At 46.3% G+C, this 20,195-nt stretch overlaps 2 protein-coding genes and 1 non-coding gene across 3 annotated transcripts; 2 read left to right on the top strand and 1 right to left on the bottom strand.

The window, feature by feature from the left end:
* LOC124705386 (eukaryotic translation initiation factor) lies at positions 1-3,385 on the top strand. The gene is made up of 5 exons (XM_047237117.1): positions 1-242; positions 1,407-1,575; positions 1,701-1,826; positions 2,974-3,039; positions 3,147-3,385. The coding sequence occupies exons 1-5, from the start codon at positions 16-18 to the stop codon at positions 3,195-3,197; spliced, it is 639 nt and encodes a 212-aa protein (XP_047093073.1). The 5' UTR covers positions 1-15; the 3' UTR covers positions 3,198-3,385.
* A 993-nt stretch (positions 3,386-4,378) lies between these two features.
* LOC124705384 (cellulose synthase A catalytic subunit 7 [UDP-forming]) lies at positions 4,379-8,501 on the top strand. Its single transcript, XM_047237116.1, has 8 exons — positions 4,379-4,580; positions 4,696-4,811; positions 4,912-4,981; positions 5,086-5,245; positions 5,349-6,438; positions 6,525-7,088; positions 7,292-7,642; positions 7,744-8,501. The coding sequence occupies exons 1-8, from the start codon at positions 4,379-4,381 to the stop codon at positions 8,329-8,331; spliced, it is 3,141 nt and encodes a 1,046-aa protein (XP_047093072.1). The 3' UTR covers positions 8,332-8,501.
* Positions 7,187-7,257, bottom strand: TRNAG-GCC. Its single transcript has one exon. It is a non-coding gene; the product is annotated as a tRNA-Gly (tRNA).
* Positions 8,502-20,195: the final 11,694 nt, after the last annotated feature.

The following is a 20,195-nucleotide window of genomic DNA, read 5'->3' as shown; positions in this document are numbered from 1 at the left end:
AGGCGGCGACGAGACATGGCGGAGGTCGAAGCCGTTGTTCCTGTGGCGGTGGCTGAGACCCCTGAGGTCGCGGCCGAGAGCGACGCGGGTGCGGCGGCGGCGGAGGCGGCGAAGGGGCCGCACAAGCTGCAGCGGCAGTGGACCTTCTGGTACGACATCCAGACCAAGCCCAAGCCCGGCGCCGCCTGGGGAAGCACGCTCAAGAAGGGCTACACCTTCGACACCGTCGAGGAGTTCTGGTGGTACGTGCGTGCGTGCGCTCCCCCTCTCCTGCCCTACTTACCCAATCCGATCAGATCTGATCTAGTCATCTAGACACTCTGTTGGTTCCCATCCTCGGTGGTTATATATGATTGGGGATTTTCGGTGCGAGAAGGTCTATGCCACCTTACGCGGTTACCCCAACAAATCCTATAAGAACATGGTTAATTTGTTAGGTTATTTTGAAGATATTTGTCGATTACACGATTGGCTGCTACATATGTTACATCCGTGGGTAGAGATGGGTTTGCGTTTGGACAAAGTTTTTTTGGTTGTGTGGGCGCTAGCTAGCATTGGTTTTAGAACGTCGATGTTAATGTTGGGATGAAGTATATGGTACTATTCCTTCCTGCATTTGGCCCAACTTTGTCGTTTCCACAGTTGAGCAGGCCAAGTTGTATATATTGTTCCTTCTTACAACTTCCTCCTAACGATTTTTTGAAAGTAAAATCTTCTTATTAGTACAAATAATTTGTGTCTTCGTTTTGGAGTTGAACTAAATATGTCAACATATGTACACAAGGTTTTGATGTTTATTATTAAGTCCAGCAGGTCATTGTTTATATGTTGTGATAAACAGAAGTTTCCACTTGAACCTGAAGAAAAATATTCCTAGACTGTTTGATGGTTGGTTCTGTTAGTCACTCATTATTTGGTTCTTCTTCTGTTCGGTTAGGCTCTCTCTAGTCTCTACTACCTCTGGACTTAATTAATTGACGCCCCCACATCCAAAGTGCATGCATGGACAGGTACCCTCCGCTTCGATTAAATCCGACCGGAGGGAGTACATGCTAGCGTTTCGTTTTTAAAAATGTGGGCAAGCCCTATTATTAAATATAACAATGTTGTATTGTAAAAATGATTTTTCTTCGGTTTTGGATGAAACAATCATGACATACCTTGTGTACACAAACCTGACCCTAAAACCCCTAAATGAGTAATGAATAGTCATATTTAAGAGTAGCAGTATCTAATACACATGATTATTGTGTGCAGAAACTTATAATCAAATTCTGTTTCTATTATGCTGAACTTCTACCGCAGCATCTCTTCCTGTTTTCTGAGGACGTTGTTTACTTTGATTATCCTGTATGTTCATGTAAGCTGCAATTTCTTCTCTAACTTAAGCCTTGTTTCTTTGGCAGCTTGTATGATCAGATTTTCAAGCCAAGTAAGTTGCAAGGAAGTGCTGATTTTCATTTGTTCAAGGCTGGGGTTGAACCAAAGTGGGAAGATCCAGAGTGCGCAAATGGGGGGAAATGGACTGTGATATCCAGCAGGAAGCCCAACCTTGATACTATGTGGCTTGAAACCGTAAGTTTTCTGTAATTTTATTTTTTGGACGTGCTTTAGAAATCTATTATGGCTATTCCCTTTTTTGTATCTGGCCCAAAGTTCCTGTCAAGGGAATTTGTTTGACTAACTTCGTAATCATGCAGTGCATGGCTTTGATTGGAGAGCAGTTTGATGAAAGCCAGGAAATTTGTGGAGTCGTTGCTAGTGTCCGCCAGAGACAGGATAAACTTTCATTGTGGACCAAGACTGCAAGTAATGAAGCTGTTCAGGTTTGTTCTGAAACCAAAATCATTTTTCAAATCAACTTCACCAATGGTTGTATTATTCGTTTATTTTAGTGTTTTGGTTCAAATGTTCTTGGAGACATTCATAATCTGTAGTCCAGTGCTCTGTTGCCTCGTCTATAGTCATCAATTAACATGCAGCTAGTTTTATTATAGTGCATTTTAATGTTCTTAATTTCAGAGTTTATTCTAAACAACCTGAGCGGTCCACAGACCATAGCTCCAATAAATGCACGTGGCAACATAACAAGCTTTCAGTTAGAACTTAGGATCAAAAGCTTATAAGAATTTTGTAATAGTCATCTACATGTCAAAGCAAAGTATCAATTGGACAACCAACTTCAGATTATACGATCCATGGACTCGTCTTCTTATCTCTTGAAGTGAAAACGGTTCAACTATTTCGTTCTTTTTGAGTTCATTTAATGCCATTTAGCTGTCATGGACAGTACTTGTCTATTGTGTGGGCAAACCTAGTCTTTGTGGTGTTGGCGTGTTGCACTGAAGTGGTTGTCTGTGTCTGTGTCCTGCAAGTAGTTACAATACATCAGAACACCGTGTAGGCTATTAATGTATAACATCAACATGCATGTACCCACTATGCATATATGCCAATTGGAAAAAGATGCTCTTCAGTTTTATCTCTAGGAAAAGCACGAAGGCAAACATTTTGTGCTTTCCCTAAGGTACTTAATAATTTTGAGTGTTCTCATTTTTGTATCGAATTTACAACTCACTGTTTTTATTTCTATATAGAAAAACATTATCACGTCGGCATTTTTATTTAAGTCTTGTACCATAAATTGTAATGTACTGCTTTATTACTTTGGATAGTGGTTACATTCTGATTGAATAGTGTCAGTCAGGAATTCATTTATTACATCAACGGGAAAAGAGCTTACGATAAGAGCTTCTTTGTACATATATGTGCCACATTATTTGCATTATGACCAACAAAAAGAAGCTAGAAATCCTGGAAATAATAATGTGGCGCCTTTCCTTCCATACAGTATCAGACATTCGCCACGAATAGTACCTAGCCTCCGCCCGCAACTTTTGAACTGTTGCTTTTTGATCATGTTCAGGTATTAACTCTCACTGTATTGAGTGCTCTCTTTCTTCTATCATACAGGTAGACATTGGCAAGAAATGGAAGGACATTGTTGACTACAATGATAAGATGACCTACAGCTTCCATGTATGCATCTTTTCTTATTTTCTCAAATAGCGTTTGCTGCTCTAGACACTTGTAGATAAATATTACATGTCCACAGCTCACCCTGTTTTGATGTCATTCAAATACAGGACGACTCCAGAAGTCAGAAACCCAGCAGAGGCGGACGATACACCGTGTAAGGCTGCACATGATGAAGCTTGCAGCTCGGAGAAGTGGCAGATGTTCGAAAAGCCTCTGCTGATGTTGTTTGAGGCAATTTTCCAATCTATTATGTTGTTTTGCTCTCTGATAGCTTGTGGTTAAGAGAATACAAAGTTATTGTATGCACTCAATTTTTCTCTCAGTACCCCTTGGTTTTGACAACCCAGAGGAGCAATCGTTTGTGGGTCGTGGGATGCATACGTTCTCGTACTTGAAATGTATTTTCTGTCTCTGCCAGCATATACATTTGCCATTTCTGCAACGCCTACTTCACAACACCTAGACCACGTTTTGGTTTTAGGATCTGACACGAGGGTATAATTTTCCCTAGATGTCTACTCTAACCAAGTTGAGTCATAAAATTGTTCCGGTTCCTATCAATATGCCTGCTTAATAAGATAGAACATGTGTTGATACCTTGCTTGGTCCATTGATATTTGCCCCACACAGAACTTGTTCTGTACCATTGGCGTTTGAGCAAATGGAAGATTGAAACACTTTCTTTTCTCTCCGTAGAAAGATGGATCCTGTGCGACTGTTTGCACCTACACTTTGTCCCCCAGGCAACTAGGAAGTCCCCTCTTGATCACCAACTATCACACAGGATGGGAGTTCACCTCAGATGGCTCCCCTACCATCTGCCGCCATTTATACACGCACTGCCTTCACGCTCACTCACACGGCTTCACCCTGCTACCATGAACACCGACGCGTCACTCACCATGAACCACCCCTACGTTGACGTCTCAATTCACCGCTTGCTTCACCCATGGCCTTGTTTCTTCCCAGCTCATCTCGCCCCGTTCTCCAATATACATATCCTTTTCGTATATCTTTTTCAGGGCCTTTTGCTTGAAGAACACTGCGGCATTTTCCATCACACCTAAGAGCAGCGAACGCACGTCTTGCTTTGCAAGCGAACCACGCTGTGCTTGTCATGCGTCTGCCTTGCCTTGGCTTGTGCTCTAATCAAGCCGGACTCTCCACCCCACGGTTGGTGACGGACGCCGCCCCGCCACCTTACCGCGCCATCTCGCGCGCCCCCCTCAGCTATATCACCTCTTAGCCTCCTCCATGTCCCTTCACCGATACCTCACCCCTCCACCACACCGCCACCACCACCACTCCGAGCGGCGGCGCCATCGCAGCGTCGCGCGCCATGGACACCGGCGAGCCCAAGGCCAAGGCCGCCAAGGCATGCCGCGCTTGTGGCGACGACGTCGGGACGCGGGAGGACGGCACCCCCTTCGTGGCCTGCGCCGAGTGCGGCTTCCCGGTGTGTCGGCCGTGCTACGAGTACGAGCGCAGCGACGGCACCCAGTGCTGCCCCCAGTGCAACACCCGCTACAAGCGCCACAAAGGTCAGCACTCAGCAGCAGCACACCCTGCATCCGTCAGTTAATGCCAGAGAGTGCAACATTGCATTAGGAATTTATGATGCATTTTGACATGGTAATCTGTTTCGTGATCTCGCAGGGTGCCCGAGGGCGGAAGGGGACGAAGAGGATGGCGAGATGGACGACTTCGAAGAGGATTTCCAGGCCAAGAGCCCCAAGAAGCCTCACGAGCCTGTTCCGTTCGACGTTTACTCGGTGAGTGAGATCCAATGATCGATCGATCGATCGATGTCAATGGTTTACCTGTTTCACTTTTTAAGAAAGTGTAATGTGTAACACGAAGGTTGATTTGCAGGAGAACGGCGAGCAGCCGCCGCAGAAGTGGCGCCCCGGTGGCCCGGCGATGTCCTCCTTCGGCGGAAGCGGTTAGTGCAGAACAAGAAACAGAGCAGAGCAGAACACTTCCATTTGTTTTGCAGCGAGAATCGAGACAGTGATCTGAACCGAAGAGTGTGTGATCATTTTGTAGTGGCTGGCAAGGAGCTGGAGACGGAGCGGGAGATGGAGGGGAGCATGGAGTGGAAGGAGAGGATCGACAAGTGGAAGACCAAGCAGGAGAAGAGGGGGAAGCTCAACCGCGACAACAGCGACGACGAGGACGACGACAAGAACGACGACGAGTACATGCTGTAAGCCACTTCTCCCTTCGCCAAAATTCGATTCGATTTGAAATTAGGAAGTACTACTAATTGCGCGCGCAAAAAAAATAAAAAAATTCGTTTGGTCGTGCAGCCTGGCGGAGGCGCGTCAGCCGCTGTGGCGCAAGCTGCCGGTGCCGTCGAGCCTGATCAACCCGTACCGCATCGTGATCGTGGTCCGCCTGGTTGTGCTGTGCTTCTTCCTCCGGTTCCGGATCATGACCCCGGCCAACGACGCCATCCCGCTGTGGCTGGTGTCCGTCATCTGCGAGCTGTGGTTCGCTCTCTCCTGGATCCTCGACCAGCTGCCCAAGTGGTCGCCGGTGACCCGCGAGACGTACCTGGACCGCCTCGCGCTCCGGTACGACCGCGAGGGCGAGCCGTCCCGGCTGTCCCCGGTCGACTTCTTCGTCAGCACGGTGGACCCGCTCAAGGAGCCCCCCATCATCACCGCCAACACGGTGCTGTCCATCCTCGCCGTGGACTACCCTGTGGACCGCAACAGCTGCTACGTCTCGGACGACGGCGCGTCGATGCTGTGCTTCGACACCCTGTCCGAGACGGCGGAGTTCGCGCGGCGATGGGTGCCCTTCTGCAAGAAGTTCTCCATCGAGCCGCGCGCCCCGGAGTTCTACTTCTCGCAGAAGATCGACTACCTCAAGGACAAGGTGCAGCCGACGTTCGTCAAGGAGCGTCGCGCCATGAAGCGTGAGTACGAGGAGTTCAAGGTGCGGATCAACGGGCTGGTGGCCAAGGCGGAGAAGAAGCCCGAGGAAGGGTGGGTGATGGCGGACGGGACGCCGTGGCCCGGGAACAACACGAGGGACCACCCGGGGATGATCCAGGTGTACCTGGGCAGCCAGGGCGCGCTGGACGTGGAGGGCAACGAGCTGCCGCGGCTGGTGTACGTGTCCCGCGAGAAGCGGCCGGGGCACAACCACCACAAGAAGGCCGGCGCCATGAACGCGCTGGTGCGCGTGTCGGCGGTGCTCACCAACGCGCCATTCATCCTCAACCTCGACTGCGACCACTACGTGAACAACAGCAAGGCCGTGCGCGAGGCCATGTGCTTCCTCATGGACCCGCAGCTGGGGAAGAAGCTCTGCTACGTCCAGTTCCCGCAGCGCTTCGACGGCATCGACCTCCACGATCGTTACGCCAACCGCAACGTCGTCTTCTTCGACGTAAGACACTTTCGATCGGTTCTGACTTCTGAGTACTGAACTGAGATTATCTGAGCTGAGCTGATGTGGTACTGTTTGCGTTGCAGATCAACATGAAGGGGCTGGACGGGATCCAGGGCCCGGTGTACGTGGGGACGGGGTGCGTGTTCAACAGGCAGGCGCTGTATGGCTACGACCCGCCGCGGGCGGAGAAGAGGCCCAAGATGACGTGCGACTGCTGGCCGTCGTGGTGCTGCTGTTGCTGCTGCTTCGGGGGAGGGAAGCACCGCAAGTCCAAGGACAAGAAGGGCGGCGACGGCGAGGACGAGCCGCGTCGTGGCCTGCTCGGCTTCTACAAGAAGCGGGGAAGCAAGAAGGACAAGCTCGGCGGCGGGCCGAAGAAGGGGTCGTACCGGAAGCAGCAGCGCGGGTACGAGCTGGAGGAGATCGAGGAGGGCATCGAGGGGTACGACGACCTGGACCGTTCGTCGCTCATGTCGCAGAAGAGCTTCCAGAAGCGGTTCGGCCAGTCGCCGGTGTTCATCGCCTCCACGCTTGTCGAGGACGGCGGACTGCCCCAGGGCGCCGCCGCTGACCCCGCTGGCCTCATCAAGGAGGCCATCCACGTCATCAGCTGCGGCTACGAGGAGAAGACAGAGTGGGGCAAGGAGGTAAATCATCAAGTTCAATCAATTTGGCGTAAAACAAAAAAAAAAAAAATACTCCGTAATTGATCCCTGATTTCTCAGTAGAACAAAAAAGTAAAAACTGCACCAGCCGGGAATCGAACCCGGGTCTGTACCGTGGCAGGGTACTATTCTACCACTAGACCACTGGTGCTTGCTGATTTTGATTTGGCGTATGGTTTATACAGATCGGTTGGATCTACGGGTCTGTGACAGAGGACATCCTGACGGGGTTCAAGATGCACTGCCGTGGGTGGAAGTCCGTCTACTGCACGCCGACGCGCCCCGCGTTCAAGGGATCGGCGCCCATCAACTTGTCGGACAGGCTTCACCAGGTGCTCCGGTGGGCACTGGGTTCCGTTGAGATTTTCATGAGTCGCCATTGCCCGCTCTGGTACGCCTACGGTGGCCGCCTCAAGTGGCTCGAGCGCTTCGCCTACACCAACACCATCGTCTACCCCTTCACCTCCATTCCGCTCATCGCCTACTGCACCATCCCCGCCGTCTGCCTCCTCACCGGCAAGTTCATCATCCCCACGGTAAGTCAAGTCGCATCCTTCGTCCGTAATTTTCCATGGAGCAGAGTACCACTGTACAGATCGAGCAAGCACTAACCGTGCGCGTGCATACGAATGTGCAGCTGAACAACCTGGCGAGCATCTGGTTCATCGCCTTGTTCTTGTCCATTATCGCGACGGGTGTGCTGGAGCTGCGGTGGAGCGGGGTGAGCATCGAGGACTGGTGGCGCAATGAGCAGTTCTGGGTCATCGGCGGCGTCTCGGCGCACCTGTTCGCCGTCTTCCAGGGCTTCCTCAAGGTTCTCGGCGGCGTGGACACCAACTTCACCGTCACCTCCAAGGGGGCCGCCGACGAGGCCGACGCCTTCGGCGACCTCTACCTTTTCAAGTGGACCACCCTGCTCATCCCGCCCACCACGCTCATCATCATCAACATGGTCGGCATCGTCGCCGGCGTCTCAGACGCCGTCAACAACGGGTACGGCTCCTGGGGCCCACTCTTCGGGAAGCTCTTCTTCTCCTTTTGGGTCATCGTCCACCTCTACCCCTTCCTCAAGGGCCTCATGGGAAGGCAGAACCGCACGCCCACCATCGTCGTGCTCTGGTCCGTCCTCCTCGCCTCCATCTTCTCCCTCGTCTGGGTCAGGATCGACCCATTCATCGCCAAGTCCACGGGACCCATCCTTAAGCCATGCGGAGTACAATGTTGAGCCCGCTTTGTTGCACATATGTTGCTTGCACTTTTGGGGCGTTTCGTATTTGATGACTTGTTTCTTCTCTACAAGTTTTGGAATGAGATAAATTCTTAATTGGGTCGGGGTCAAGCTGTATGAATTGTTCTCGAGATTATATTGGAATTGAGGGACATATTATTTCTGCATTTCAGTTGTTAGAGCATCTTCAATCCAACAGACGCGAGCAAACAATTTTTTTATAGGGCCGTTTTCCCTGTTTTAGTGCTCGCGGTTGCTTTGGGCTTCATCAGGCGCTGTAAAATATAGCGTGCGAAACACGTCTTTTTTAGGCGCCGTAAAATGCAGCGCGCTGGCATATGAACAAACAAAAATCAACAACTAGAAAGCGCTATAAAGATCAAACACAATCAAATAAATCAAATATAAATAGTTCATTACAATACTATGAAATAAAAATTTATCGTTAATACAATTAACTGTGAATAAATGAAATATAACAACTCTGCTGGCCATTTCATCTCCACGACTCTTCGATTAGATAATTCTGAAGCTCAAGATGAGTTTCCTCCTTCCGAATAGCTTTGTAGGAGGCAATAAACTTGGCCACACTCTCTTCTCTCCTATGCACTCGAACTGATCGGCCCATCAACTCATAGGGCAAGCAGTCATTGTCTTGACCACGCACATCCTCGATAATCATGTTATGCATGATGATACATGCATTCATGATATATCAAAGGACCTCTTAATCCCAAAATCTAGTCGGTCCTCTGACAATAGCAAATTGGGCATGCAACATTCCAAATGTTCTCTTAACATCTTTCCTTGCCACCGTTTGTGCATACAATTGATGGAACCAAGCATACCTGAAAATTCACGATTATTGTTGAACTCAAGAAGCCTTGCCATATCTGCGTCATTTGGCGCTCGCAAATAAACCTCGCCGAACACCTTAACATTGCAATGGCAAAGGCTTCACACACTTGATAGCTTGGTTCTCACCCATCGCCAAATGGTCATCAACTAGATCAGCTGGTATCCCGTGTGCCAACATACGCAAAGCAACAGTGACTTTTTGCTCCGTACTATTCCCTAGTTCTCCAGCGGCGTTCTTCCGTTGCTCAAAGAACCCGCCGTACTTCTTGAGCTCCTCGATTCTCTTGAACAAGTTGATGGCCATCCGAAAACAACGATGAAAATATATTTTTGGAAATGTGGCATTCTTCGCAAAATAGCTACGTCTCGTGTGCTTCTATCCTTCCCCTCCACAATTTCTGTCGACCAAGAACAGAATCACCATGCTTCGGCCTCTTCTTTGCGCGCATAGCCCATAGCATTGCCATCACTTCTTCTTCTTGAATGTCCCATTCTTCATCGGATGAATCGGATAAATAGCTCATCTATCCATGAAGCGAAAAAAATTTAACAAACGAACTAAAAAATCTAATTCAAAGAAGGCCGGCGCATACCTTCGAGCATCTTGCGGGCGCTCCGGATGCAGGGAAGATGCGGAGGCGATTTGGCAACGGCGGATTGGTGATTTGGACGCCTGGATGCTCGGCGGCTGCAGGTAAGTGGCGCGTCGTCGTTTTTCCGCGTCAGAGTTGCCTGGTAGGCGCCGCGAAGCCACCGGAGGAGAAAGGGGTGGAGGTTTCACCGGTGGCGGAGCGGCGTGCGGAAGTTTAAGAGCGTCAGTTAGACTTCGCGTGCCTCATTTTCCTTTACCGTGTGCGGTGCCGTGTGCGCCAAATATCCAGCGTGCTGGGCCGCAATTTCGCGCCATAGGAAAAAATTAGCGCGCGCTATTATCGCGTGTTTGCTGGAGAGATATATTTTGGCGCCGGTGCGCTAAACTGTTCCGCACGGGCGCGTTTTAGCGCGTCTGTTGGAGATGCTCTTAGATTTCTACCTTATATCTGCCACGTAGCGTTGCTAATATTTTTGGCGATTTGCTATAGGTGAGTGGGGGTGGGGAAGTGGATCATATGTTTAAAATACTTATTAAGATGGGAGACCTTCCATTATTCGGTGGGTTAAAAACATTATCATCATGATGTGTATGTTGTTGATGTTTTGAGTGGACTTGCCTAGCTATATAGATCTAGTTCTTTCCTTATACTTTTCTTTAAAAGCTATATTACCAATATACCATATTTATGTATCGATTACACGGTGAAAAACGCTACTGCGGGACCGAATTCGGTTGGCCTGTCTTATTTACCACCGGCGTGTCACATTATTGGCGGTGTGAAAATCGGACGCCGGGGGTATACCTTATGGACGGCGTGTTATGTTACCACGCCGCCGATATTCCTCTTATCGGCGGCGTAGTTTTTCGCATAACACTGATAGCGTTCACCAGCGGCGAGATATAGATGATGTGGCTAATACACGCCACTAAACCCAACATTTACACGCTACAGGTAGGATTATACCTACTAATATCAGCTTGCCGAGAAGCACTTGGAAGATTCATATTTAACATTTAGATAGAGTGTGAGATCATGTCAAAAGAAGCGTTGCATTAGAGTGTCTCATTAGCACGCCCACATCAACAAATCAAGGTCATCTAACACTTCCTTTTTATCCTTTGTCTTTCCGGAACTTTAACTTTTTTAGTAACGATATTATGCCAAAACTTGGTGTTTAATTAGAATGTGTAGGTTTAAGATGGACACTCGTGACCACCACCAAGTCTCGTTGGCTTTGATAACGGTTTCCCGTAGCGATTAGAGGAGTATTCTAACTTCAACTTGCCACACAGCCCAGCGGCGTACACGCATAAAGTCATATCATACTTCAATCAACAAGTCAAAGTTTTTCATGCTCTTAGTTACGGAAACAGGATAAAAACTTACTTAACTAATTACCCATGCAGAACAAAAACTTTACTCTAACCATCAGGACTTACTTCCACTTAATATAATATCTCAAAAATTCTAATAACTATCACGGGCATTTTAAAGTTCACAGGCCTGTCGAGTTGTTGGCATCCAATGGAACGTGACAGTACACGCATAAAGACATATCATACTTTAATCAACAAGTCAAAGTTTTTTATGCTCTTAGTTACCGAAATAGGGTAAAAACTTACTTAACTAATTACCCATGCGGACAAAAACTTTACTCTAACCATCAGGACTTACTCCCACTTAATATAACATTTCAAAAATTCTAATAACTATCACGTGCATTTTAAACTTTTAAAATGGAAGTTATAAGACATACCTCTCGTACATGACTTCACGTTGACAAGGAGTTACAAAGAGAACATGCCCTCAACTATAAACCTTGACGAAGTTCGATCCAGTGCTCCAAAAATAGTTTAGCAATAAAAAATATCTGGACAGTACTACATCAGTACTATAAGGCAGCTCCTGTTCTAAAGGCCGAAAAGTTGGATTGTTCATATATCTGTATGCCTACAAGCTCATTTGGCTTGTTGTTCCAGCAATGTCACTGGGTACTACTGGAATTTGTTAGTTGGCTTAGTAAGACCTAGACCTGAATAGATATGTAATGCAAGAAAAGATAAGCTAGGATCATGGTCTTGAAGATTAAATATGCTGGGATCAAATGTAGGAAAAACATATTCATTTTTTTCCGATAAGGGACGCTTTATTACTTAAGAGTTTTAAGCCATTACACCCGACCTCTGCATATCTAAGATGCACACAGCCGTTGTTTAGTCTTGACACCAAAATAAAAGGCGAGATTACATATCATATTGAGAAATTGTAAAGACGCCTAAACTGGAGGAGCTTCGATCCTTAGATTATGATGTCATTCATGTAGGGAAAAAGTATCCCTCGCCGTAGCTTCCAACCGTAAACAGACCTCCGTAAACAGGTCTCGATGTTCCACACGCTGGAGCGACGACCATAAGCGGAGGGTGTTGGTACATCGGTATATAACCTGCAACAGAGAAGAATTAGTACCATTAAACAATTTATCATTTCTACATAGCCAAAGCGACCAAATAATGGCAATCGCTCCCACCCTAATATGCTTCTTGAACCTAGGATCAATGCCATTTAGCCAATTCCCGAAGATATTGGTAACACTACGTGGCTGATACAAGCTCGAAGCTAACTCGGATGACTCGACCATATAGACCTAGCGAACCTGCAATAGAAAAACAAGTGCTTTATTGTCTCCTCCTGGTGACGAAAAGCACATTGTTTACTCCCTTGCCAATTCCGCTTAGCTAGATTATCTTTGGTGAGAATAACGCCTTTTCGGAGGTACCATCCAAATACCTTTATCCGCAAAGGGATTTTCAACTTCCAAAGTTTATTGTTATTAGGTGTATCGATTGGTAAATCCGGATGAATAAGTGCATTGTACATGGAAGCTACCGAAAATTTACCATTCTCATGTAGATTCCAACGAAATTCGTCATGACCAGGTTGTAGATGAACATTCGCCAAACGTTGAAGTAAGGCGTTCCAGTCCAACAACCTCTGTCCTGACAAATCCCTACGGAACGTTACATTTGGAGGAGAATTGTCCATCACCTTAGCGATGGTCTCACTTTTGCAACGCACTATAGAATACAAAGCGGGATATTGTTCTTGGAGGGGTGTGCCATCAAGCCACCTATCCTCCCAGAAACGAATTTCCGAACTATCCTTAATGGAAAATGTACCATGACGGAAGAAATGATTCTTCATTGCCATTAGCCCAGCCCAAAAATGAGAATCACCTGGTTTCCAAGTAACCTGTGATAATGCTTTTGTGCCAATATATTTCCTTTTAAGCATTGTTTGCCAGGTCCCTTCCTCCGTAAGCAGCCTGAACAACCACTTACCTAGGAGAGCAGTATTCTTGATCTCTAGGTCGTGAATACCTAGCCCTCCTTGGTCTTTAGGACAGCAAACAACACTCCATTTTTTCAATCGATATTTCTTCTTCTCGTTATCTCCTTGCCAAAAGAATCTTGACCGGTAGTAGTCCAGTTTTTGTAAGACTCCTTTCGGCAAGAGGAAGAATGAAACCAAATGCAGTACCAAATTCGTTAGTACTGAATTAATTAGAATCAATCTTCCTCCAATGGATAATAACTTGCCTTTCCAACTGCTAAGACGTTTCTGAAGTCTTTCCTCGACTAATTTCTATTCGGCAATCGTGAGTCTCCGAAAATGAACCGGAATACCCAAATACCTCATTGGAAACTGGCCATGCCCATAACCGAACAACTCGGTGTAAACGTGGACTTCATCCTGTGCCTCACCGAAACAAAACAATTCACTTTTATGGAAGTTAATTTTTAGACCTGATAAAGTGTATAGCCCATGTCCCTCACCGGCTGTGAAACCTGCAGGGTTGATGAAGTAGGCGCCGACGAACACGACACCTTCGCATAACTGTGAGAGACCGGACCAGGTGATAGGACAAAGGTTGTAGTAGAGTCCGCCACCCTGGTGGTCTCCAGAACCGGCTCGAGGACAGCCCAGCATGTCCAGCTGCTGGGCGACGTGGTCTCTTGACGGAAAAACATATTCATGTCACCACCTTGAACTACTGCCAAAGAGTTACCTGCGCCTTAACCCCGAAACCAAACAGAACATCCCTCAACTCACGAATCTTGGAGTATCCAATTTACCAAAGACAATTTAGCAGAGAAACTCTTCATTCTTTTGCTCGGCTGTCTATAATTTTTGCTTTTTGGTTCATGTTATGTCTGCTGATGCAATGATGTATCAGTGCTTTCAGAGAACTATGTAGCCAAACCAAGTTTCCTCAATGAAGCTGGGAGGAAACCCTTTTTCTCAAAAAAAAAAAAGCAGAGAAACTCGGTATGGTAATTCAAAAAGGTCCCGAGAACCCATTCAAAATACTCTAAAGTACTTTTTTTAAACTTTCGCAAGGTTGATATATACAAGCGTACAATTTGCCCAAACTTGTTGCTTAGTTCTAACTTCCATGCCTCTAACAATAAGACCAAACTTGTAATTGTTTGCAGTCTCCGTCAAGCTGATGGACACCTCCCGATCATCGCCTCCCTCATTGTAGAATTGACCCAGCTCCACCTCCATCCAACCGTCGCCTCTTCTTCGAGGGAGTAGCACGTCCTTTCCAGGAGTAACCGTGGTAGGTCGCCAACTACGTGGTTGCAAGACCTGATAGGGAGGTGCCCCGGCTGCAACGTCCTCATCCTCGTTGGCATAGGCTTGCAGGCACACTTGCCGGGTTGATTCACTCCCACTAAAGCTAACCGATGCATTCTGGAACGGAAAATCCAGGTGGAAGAAGGTATCGGCTAACTTGAACACCATATAAGCGACGTATGTCGTGTTGCTAGAGAGCATCTTGCTCTGTATCTTTCCACGGATCTCCAACCAGGTGAATTTCCTAAGGTGAGCGGCCTCGGAGAACCTGTTGAAAAAGTAGGTAGGGATTTCCTTATGCCATGAACAAATAGCAACCATATACATATTCGAAACGAAAACCATCACAAGACAAGAACTGAATTTCGCAAACATCTGAAGTTCCGAACCTTTTGCCGCCCCTTTTCATGTAGTAATCATCAACCTTGACATTCATCCAGCACATGTTGCGTCGCGTGTTTCCCCACAAAATCTGAAGCGCCCTTGCTGAAATTGTGTAGCACTTGCCGCCGGTTGCCCTGTTTAGTTGCATACTCTGCGAGGACACACACCCACCACCGTAAATTTAACGAACAATCCAACAAGATGGGGAGACAAACGCTGGGGTTCGAACATACCACGAACTTGGTTGGGAGGAGGGCCGGTTGGGTGGAGAGGCGCTGGAACATAACCTTCTTGGAGAGGGGCGTGCTGGGGAGCTCTTTCTTGGCCAACCGTGGGAATTCGTGAGGAAGGAAGCGGGACCAGACGGTGTCGGAGTCAGCGGCAGCGCGGAAGGCCCGCGAGACGCCGGACATGTGGCAGGCGTCCTGAGGGCGATTGAGGGAGATCACCGTCTTAAGCAGCTCCTCTGGAAGGCTGTCGATCTCCATGGAATCTTGCTCCGTTTCTCGATCTCACTAGATCCTCAAGTTTGATCTAGACTCGAACGCGGAGATGTTAGATGATGACCCACAAGTATAGGGGGTGTATCGTAGTACTTTCGATAAATAAGAGTGTCGAACCCAACGAGGAGCAGAAGGTGTTGACAAGCAGTTTCGATGAAGGATTCACTGTAAATGCTCACAGACAAGTATTCGGGGGTTTTGATGTAACGGATGAATAAAGTACAAGTAAGTAAAATGCGAGAGAAATAATTGCAGCGAGTGGCCCAATCCTTTTTAGCACAAAGGACAAGCCGGTTTGTTTACTTATAATGACCAAACGTTCTCGAGGACACACGGGATTTTAGTCTAGTGCTTTCGCTACATACGAACTGATTAATCTTCATTGTTTTGATAAGTGTTGTGTGGGTGAACCTATGCTAATGTACCGCCCTTCCTAGGACTAATACATACTTGTGATTATACCCCTTGCAAGCATCCGCAACTACAAGAAAGTAATTAAGATAAATCTAACCACAGCCTTAAACTTCTAGATCCTGCGATCCCTCCTGCATCGATATACCAACGGGGGTTTAGGTTTCTGTCACTCCGGCAACCCCGCAATTGGCAAACGAGTACAAGATGCATTCCCCTAGGCTCATAAATGGTGAAGTGTCGTGTAGTCGACGTTCACACGACACCACTAGAAGAATAACACCACAACTTAAATATCATAACATTGAATATTACTCAACCATAATTCACTACTAACATTTAGACTTCACCCATGTCCTCAAGAACTAAACGAACTACTCACGAGACATCATATGGAACATGATCAGAGGTGATATGATGATGAATAACAATCTGAACATAAACCTTGGTTCAATGGTTTCACTCAATAGCATCAATAACAAGTAGAAATCAATACCGGGAGAGTTTCCCCTATCAAACAATCAAGATCAAACCCAAATTGCTACAGCGGTGACGATGTCCAGCGGTGGAGACGGCGGTGATGATGGTGGAGATGATGATGATGGTGATGGAGATGATGTCCAACTCGATGACGGTGACGATGGCGTCGATTTCCCCCTCCGGGAGGGAATTTCCCCGGTGGATTCCTGCCCGCCGGAGAGCTCTTTTCTCTCTGGTGTTCTCCGCCCCGCGAGGCGGCTGTAACCCTTCGTGAGGATTCCTCTCGTGGCTTAGGTCTTCGGGACGAAGGGTTTCGCGAAGAAAAGGAGGCGAAAAGGGCTGTGGGGGCCCCACACCACATGGTGGCGCGGCCGGAGCCAGGGGCCGCGCCGCCCTATGGTGTGGGCCCACCTTGGGTCCAGCTGGCGCCCCCTTCTGGCTTCCTTCGTCATCTGAAAAAATAGGATTTTTGGTGAAATTTCCTTCCACAGTTGATCTTCCGAAATATTGCATCCTGACGGTGCTTTTTCCAGCAGAATCCTGGCTCCGGTGCGCGATCGCCAAATAATCATGAAACATGCAAAATAGATGAAATAACATAAGTATTGTGTCCCAATATGAAATATATCAATGAATAACAGCAAATTATGATATAAAATAATGATGCAAATTGGACGTATCAACTCCCCCAAGCTTAGACTTCGCTTGTCCCCAAGCGAAACTGAACTCGGTAAACCGGACCACATGTTTATGGAGTGAAGAGTCGATAAATAAAATACGGCCAAGAAGCATCATATTCATTCACACAAGACATTATAGTAACCAACTTCCTCATATAACTCAACTTGAAACAAGTATAGGGTAATCACAAATAAAGGTGCATAAGAAATCATAATTGGTGATGGCAAACTTTGTTCTTGGTCAGAGAACAGTTAACAGTTTATACTTATCTATTGAGCAGCGCTCTCATATTAAAAGCTTATGGTAAATTTGCATACTCAATCATATTAATCATTGATGACTTTCAAAGCTATATTCATTCAGGTAAAACTTGTACTAAACAAGAAAGAGTAAAGACATGATGAAACAAATCACAATATAATAGTTTGATCACAACAATTCAAATGCTTGCTTAAGATGGAGGGAAATAGGTTTACTGACTCAACATAAAGTAAAAGACAGGCCCTTCGCAGAGGGAAGCAGGGATTAAATCATGTGCTAGAGCTTTTTCAGTTTTGAAATCATATAAAGAGAATAAAAGTAAAGTTTTGAGAGGTGTTTTTCGTTGTCAACGACTGGTAGCGGGTACTCTAACCCCCTTGCCAAACAGACCTCCAAAGAGCGGCTCCCATGAAGGACGTTATCTCTACCAGCAAGGTAGATCATCCCTCTTCTCTTTTGCTTACACATGTACTTTAGTTTATTTAAGGATGACACTCCCCCCAACCTTTGCTTACACAAGCCATGGCTAACCGAATCCTCGGGTGCCTTCCAACAATCTCATACCATGGAGGAGTGTCTATTGCAAAATTAAGTTGCTTACTCGATGAATCGGGGCAAAACATGTGAAGAGAATTATTAATGAAAGTTGATTAATTGGGGCTGGGAACCCCGTTGCCGGCTCTTATTGCAAAATTATAGGATAAGTGGATGAAGCCACTAGTCCATTAGTGGAGGCTGCCTAACAAGACTGAAAGATAAAACACCACATACTTCCTCATGAGCTATAAAACATTGACACAAATAAAGAGTAATAAGTTTTGAATTGTTTAAAGGTAGCACATGAAGTATTTACTTGGAATGGCGAGAAAATACCATGCGGTAGGTAGATATGGTGGACACAAATGGCATAGGTTTGGGTTCGGGTTTGGATGCACGAGAAGTATTCCCTCTCGGTACGGATCTTTGGCTAGCAAGGTTAATTAGCAAGCATAGGAGTTGAGGGAAACAAACAAATATACATGTGATAGAAACAATCATGCATCTTACTTGTAAGCACAAACAGTTTTAACTTTAGAATACTAAACTAAGAACTGGTAAGAAAGATAATAACATCTTCTACATGTATTTCCTCTATTCTTCTTAAACTCAAAGTGTTGTTGCTATTGCCCCTTGCTAAGTTTGCCAAAACCAAATAGATTTACTCAATGCTCCCAAAGTGGTACCAATACTAAAATCAAGATCAATCATATAGTAGAAATTGCAAACTAAAATAAGGTGTGCAATATGTAAATGATAAGACTTCTCACTAATATTCCATAACGATAACTCACACAAAGGGATACATAGACAAACTAAAGGAAAGATACTTCCACACTGCAACCCATCTTATACGATAACTTCCCTACTCATGATATGACACTACTTGATAGTAAAAAGTAAAAGGTAGTGATGATGTGATACCACGGCACTCCCCCAAGCTTGGAACAAACCAAGGGGATGCCAATACCGATGATGGATTACTCCTTTGGCGATGGTGGTGATGAATCCCTCATGTGCTTCTTACAGATCTCCTTCGACCTTCGACTTCTCGGCTTGGCAAATCTGCACTAAGTCTCGAAGAGATTCATTGTTATCTGAAGTCTGTGATGGCGAACCTGTGACGGGCATAAAGTAGTATCCCAACATTCTACGGAGTCGGTAATTCTCCTCCCTGAGTATCTCCACTTCTCTTCTTAGAGCCCGGTATTGACCACAAAACTCATCGGTAGTCCGTAGAGCTTCTTCCGGCGACGAGGAAAGAGTCGAGGCCAAGAGCGAGGGGTAAAGGTCCCTGCAAGTTATGAGAGAAAGAACGTCGAGTATCAAAAGATCCCACCAAGACTTGCTTACTCCCCACAGCTTGTTGCTCTTGTTTTGACGACACCCTTTTCACTTCTCCCTTCGAAGGCCCTTTGCCCTTGTTGTCGGAGGCCATGGTGCTCCTAGATTGAAAATAGATCCCGGCGGAAACAGACTCGAAACAAAACACGTCGAGAAAACGATATACGGACCTCCGGGGGTCCGGGGATTATATAATAAAAATTTTCGGAACAAACGGAAAGTACCGAGTCGAACCGAGTCGGAAAGGGGCGACGAGGCGGTGCCACCATAGGGCGGCGCAGGCCCAGGCCAGGCCGCGCCGGCCTGTGGTGGCACGCCCTCGTGCGTCCTTTCCACTCCGTTTCGATCTCGTAATTTTTCATATTTTCCAAAAACAGCAAAAATATTGTTCGGAAAGTAAATTGCGAACTTTTCATTACCAGTATTGTTACCTATTCAAAGTCGAGTTACGGCGGATCGTCAATTTGTCCTTTGATGAAAGCCTCCGGTGTTTCCACTTGAATAATATCAACATCAACATTATAAGAATCACCCGAGATATAATGCTTGAGTCTTTGTCCATTCACCACTTGCGTAGCATTGCCTTGGAGAGAGCTAATTTTAATTGCTCCTGAACGATACACCTCCTCAACAACATATGGTCCTTCCCATTTCGAGAGTAATTTCCCTGCAAAGAATCTGAGACGAGACCGATACAATAGGACTTTATCCCCAATATTAAACTCTCTTTTGATGATCCTTCTATCATGCCATTTCTTAACTTTTACTTTAAAGAGTTTAGCATTTTCATAAGCTTCACTTCTCCATTCATCTAGAGAACTTAATTGTAGCAACCTCTTATTACCGGCAAGTTTAGGATCTTTATTTAATTCTCTAACAGCCCAATAAGCTTTGTGTTCTAGTTCTAAAGGTAAATGACAAGCTTTTCCGTAAACCATTTTATAAGGTGACATTCCCATGGGGTTTTTATAAGCAGTTCTATAAGCCCATAGTGCTTCTTTCAATTTACTAGCCCAATTCTTTCTAGATTTATTAACGGTCTTTCCCAAAATAGATTTAATCTCCCTATTTGATAATTCTACTTGACCACTAGTTTGAGGGTGATAAGCGGAAGCAATTCTATGATTAATACCATACCTAGCAAGAGTTTTTCTAAAACCTCCATGAA

The sequence above is a fragment of the Lolium rigidum genome, chromosome 4 (genome assembly GCF_022539505.1).
Source record: "Lolium rigidum isolate FL_2022 chromosome 4, APGP_CSIRO_Lrig_0.1, whole genome shotgun sequence".
NCBI classification, from domain to species: Eukaryota; Viridiplantae; Streptophyta; class Magnoliopsida; order Poales; family Poaceae; genus Lolium; species Lolium rigidum.
The sequence above is the reverse complement of the archived record's forward strand: the minus strand, read 5'-3'. Positions and strand labels throughout refer to the sequence as shown.